The sequence below is a fragment of the Nematolebias whitei genome, chromosome 14, assembly GCF_014905685.2.
Source record: "Nematolebias whitei isolate Nwh7 chromosome 14, NemWhi1, whole genome shotgun sequence".
Lineage (NCBI taxonomy): Eukaryota > Metazoa > Chordata > Actinopteri > Cyprinodontiformes > Rivulidae > Nematolebias > Nematolebias whitei.
The window spans coordinates 21,635,117-21,638,565 of record NC_056511.1 but is presented as its reverse complement, the minus strand read 5'-3'; the positions used below and the strand labels follow the sequence as shown (position 1 = coordinate 21,638,565).

At 49.8% G+C, this 3,449-nt stretch overlaps 1 protein-coding gene across 1 annotated transcript in view; it reads right to left on the bottom strand.

Annotated features, from left to right (window-relative positions):
- LOC119420021 (ferroxidase HEPHL1-like) overlaps window positions 1-3,449 on the bottom strand; it is a 30,540-nt gene that overhangs the window by 14,585 nt on the left and 12,506 nt on the right. The window contains exons 4-8 of the mRNA XM_037687390.1: window positions 3,015-3,209; window positions 2,671-2,925; window positions 2,145-2,313; window positions 1,728-1,867; window positions 1,497-1,632 (exon numbers count right to left, since the gene is read on the bottom strand). Coding sequence (XP_037543318.1) covers window positions 1,497-1,632; window positions 1,728-1,867; window positions 2,145-2,313; window positions 2,671-2,925; window positions 3,015-3,209 — 895 coding nt within the window. The remainder of the gene's footprint in view (window positions 1-1,496; window positions 1,633-1,727; window positions 1,868-2,144; window positions 2,314-2,670; window positions 2,926-3,014; window positions 3,210-3,449) is intronic.

Genomic DNA, 3,449 nt, shown 5'->3' with positions numbered 1-3,449 from the left:
CCCCCCCCCAGCTCCCCAAGGTCCACCCAGGGATTGAGACCAAGACACCTCTCCATCTGGACCGACCGCCAGGCCCGCTGAGCTCCAGACCAGAGAGGGACAGAGCCCCGAGGGTCGCCAGAAGCAGTACCAGCAGCCTACACACCCGAGGGCCGCCAGGACCCCCACAAACCGCAGTCAGCCCGCTACCAGATGAAGCCAAACCCCACCAGGACGACCCGGCCAAGAGCGCCTGCCCAACCGCCGACAGTGCCAGGAAGCACCGGGAGCGAGCCCCCACCACAGGAAAGGGGCCAGCCAGCCGGCCATGCACAGTCCCGGGCCGCCCCCAAGGACATCCACCCCATCCCCACCCCAGAAGAAATACTACACCCACCCCTCATTCGGACATCTCTCAAAACACATAGCACACTAGACACCTAGGCTGGGTCAAACTATCCCCTCTTAGGGGCCACTGGTCACGCCCCCAAACACCCAACCCCCCAGCCCATGAACCCACAACCCACCAGCGAGCCGAAGGCCCCCGCCCAGAACCGGGCACCAGAGCGCAAGCCGGCCCAGAGCCCGGCAACCCGCCCGCCAGAGCCCAAGATCCCCGAACCCCACAAGCCCAAGCCCGGGGGCGACAAGCCCCCAAAACCCCAAGCCCCCGCGCCCACCCCGAACCCACACCAGCACAGCCAGGCTACCAGATCGGTGACCCACGACCGCCGCCACAGACCACCTGAGGGCCTGCATGCAGCCACCAGCAGATATCCCCCAGAACCACCCAGGCCCTCCCCAGAGGGAAAGCAGTGCCCCCCTGCCCAGGTACCCCCAAAAGCCCAGCCCCCGGCAACCCCCCCGGGGCCCCAAACCCATACACCCGCCTCCACATCAACCCCAAGGCCCCACAAGTGACCAGTTTTTCAAAGCATTTAGCAACTATCGGAGTGAGGGCTACCGGTCGATAGTCATTCAGACCAGTCACTGTAGAGCTCTTTGGAACTGGGATAATGGTGGCAGTCTTGAGACAGGTGGGAACTGTTGCCAGGGTAAGGGAAGAGTTAAGTATGTCAGCCAGCACATTGCAGAGCTGATCGACACAGTCTTTTAGTGCCTTCCCCAGGATGTTGTCCGGGCCAGTTGCCTTGTGAGGATTAAACCTTCTGAAAGTATTCTTCACTTCTGCTGAGGTTACGCTGAAGAACTCTTCTTCCTGTGTTAAGGTAAGTCTGGTGCTGGGTGGTCTGTTCAGGTCCTCAAAGCATGCATAGAATCTATTGAGAACATCATTCAATGATGGATCCCTAGGGCATTGTGCACCTCTGCCTTTATAATCTGTTATACACTTAATGCCCTTCCACATGTTCTATGTGTCCCTGGATCTTCTGTGCATATGCTACTTTGGTATCATAACATTTATGACAGTGTCAGTTCAGTTATGCAGCTACATTCTTTTTAATTTAGGTTTTTACTTTATCCTCTGCTGGATGTCCTCAGTTTTTGCAGCCGACTCACCATCCTCATAGCTAGTTCCCTGGAAGTGCTTGTTGTACTGAACTCCATGAGGGTGAATGCTGTAGCTTCTGTCTGCCTTGTTCAAAAACGTCACTTTGAAAGTGTCGCCGTCCTCTGCCCTCAGGACGGGACCTGCACAGATGTGGACAAATATTTTACTGACAGTGAGTCTGTGAACCAGAGAAAAAGAAAGAATGGGGCTGTTAGTCCCGGCAGATAAAACGTACCCAAAATTCCTAAATGTTTATATTCAGCTGTTCTTGGTTTTTTGGTGGTGAAGGTATTGTCTATGTATTCTTGGAATATCACTTTCTTGTAATTTCCTCCAATATGTCCATTGCTTCTGCTGAAAAACACCTCTGATGCACTGTGAGAGGAAAAGTTGGGAGATAGAAAACAGAAGAAAATGAAGACAGGAATAATTATGATGATGGTGGAGGAAGAAGAGGGAGTGAACAGTATGGAAACGGAAACAAGACACAAATTTCTCAGAGTCAGGTCCAAGTTTAACTGACTGATGTTTCTGAAGTGTGAGAGTCTCAGAGCTCCACAGAGAGATGGGATTTCTCACCTCATTATAAATAATATTTTAATGTTAAAGAGTAGTTCTGTTACTAGACTCAGAGGAGAACATGTGTACACACCTGTCGGTTTCAGTGAGAGATGTGTTGGTAATGAGGTTCTTTCCTGATGGAGCGTAGTGCCATAGAACTGTTTCTGCTGCCAGATAAAACTGTCTGACGAAGCCAAATTTTGCAGAGGAGCTGGGCTTATTGTCACATGTCTTCACTTCATAAAAGGCCTGCATCCCCGCTGGAAAACAACAAACGCACAAAGCAAGGAGTTGTTTCTAACGACATCTTGTTTGTCTTAACGGAGCTGTCAGATGAGAGGATTTGAAATCAACCAGTACAACAGATGAATCACTGACAGGAGGAATCAGATTTATTTGTAGTGTGTTGATGAAGTATGGTGCCATCAGTGAACTATTCAATGGACTTTGGTCCCCCATAAAGCTATTGTACTGATATGCTTTGAGCAGAACTATATGCGCTGCTGCAGAAGTGTTTGAGACAAAACAGAAAGGACACATTCTCTACTGTCAGCAACTTTTCACAACCAGTCAGAAGGGTCAAAGGTCATATTGACGTCAGAGGTCAGGTGTCCTACCTTCGAGGTGGTCATTGACCTGGCAGCTCAACAGCCACTTTCCTCTCACTTTAGGGACCATGTTGGCCGTGACGAATGTGGCTGGGAACAGGCTGATAGTGTCTGTGCGGTGGCCCCGGTCCAGCAGGGTGCTCCCTTGGAAAAAGGCGCTGTGGACATCCACCTCGTTACCAATGCCAAACAAGTGCCAGGCGACCGTGCGGTGCTGGCACAACTCGATTCCAGGCAAATTACCAAATGAGTACCCATTAATTACTGACAAGAGACAAACAAACAAACAATAGAGCACACTGTATGCAGGTATCTGCAAGAATACAAAGTTTTTACATGAAAAACGTTCCCACCATGCATCTTGTTTGACTCCATAAACTCTGGATCATCTAAAACGACTCCTTCTGGATCAGTACATGACTGGACGTTGTCTTTTAGGTGCCAGCTCATGTTTTCATCCATCACAGTGAACAGCATGAAGATATCATGATCCACATCATAGCGGCCTGACTCCTCGGCCCACTTTGAGCTTTGTTTATTTAAGGTTCCTGAAACCCATAAAAACATAGAAAAAAAGGCACATTTAATCTGTTTTCTAACCATCTGACTTGTCCTTGTGTTTCATGTCAGATTTTCAGTATCACCAGTAGGAGCATAAAGGGACACTTCAGAGTAGAGTTGCATACGGGTCCAAAAAAATCAGACCCGGACCCAGACCGTAGCCATTATTTCCAAACACCACCTGATCCAACAAATTAACAGCAATTACAGGTCCGAACAAAATACCC